General features: G+C 70.8%; 1 protein-coding gene across 1 annotated transcript in view; it reads left to right on the top strand.

The window, feature by feature from the left end:
- Position 1: 1 nt before the first annotated feature.
- Positions 2–312, top strand: part of Gas6 (growth arrest specific 6) — a gene marked incomplete at its 5' end in the record, with an annotated part of 23667 nt that continues 23356 nt past the window's right edge. The window contains one exon of the mRNA XM_033760917.1: positions 2–214. Coding sequence (XP_033616808.1) covers positions 2–214 — 213 coding nt within the window. The remainder of the gene's footprint in view (positions 215–312) is intronic.

Genomic DNA, 312 nt, shown 5'->3' with positions numbered 1-312 from the left:
CCCTGCGGTGCGCCGCGTCCCGCCAGCTGACTCTCCTTTCTCCACAGCGCTGCTGCTGCGGGCCCGAGAGGCCGCGCAGTTCCTGCGGCCAAGGCAGCGCCGGGCCAACCAGGTCTTCGAGGAGGCCAAGCAGGGCCACCTGGAGCGGGAGTGCGTGGAGGAATGGTGCAGTCGGGAGGAGGCCCGGGAGGTGTTCGAGAACGACCCTGAGACGGTGAGTGGGTGAGTGCGGGAGGCAGGTGGTGGAGTGCAGTACCCACGGACCCCGGCTGTGGCCCAGCTCTGGGGACAACATGGAGCCCCCGGGGGGGC

Source organism: Fukomys damarensis, unplaced genomic scaffold (assembly GCF_012274545.1).
Source record: "Fukomys damarensis isolate Sample0158 unplaced genomic scaffold, DMR_v1.0_HiC HiC_scaffold_6, whole genome shotgun sequence".
NCBI classification, from domain to species: Eukaryota; Metazoa; Chordata; class Mammalia; order Rodentia; family Bathyergidae; genus Fukomys; species Fukomys damarensis.
Note: the sequence above shows the minus strand (reverse complement) of the source record. Positions and strands in the feature narration are given on the sequence as shown.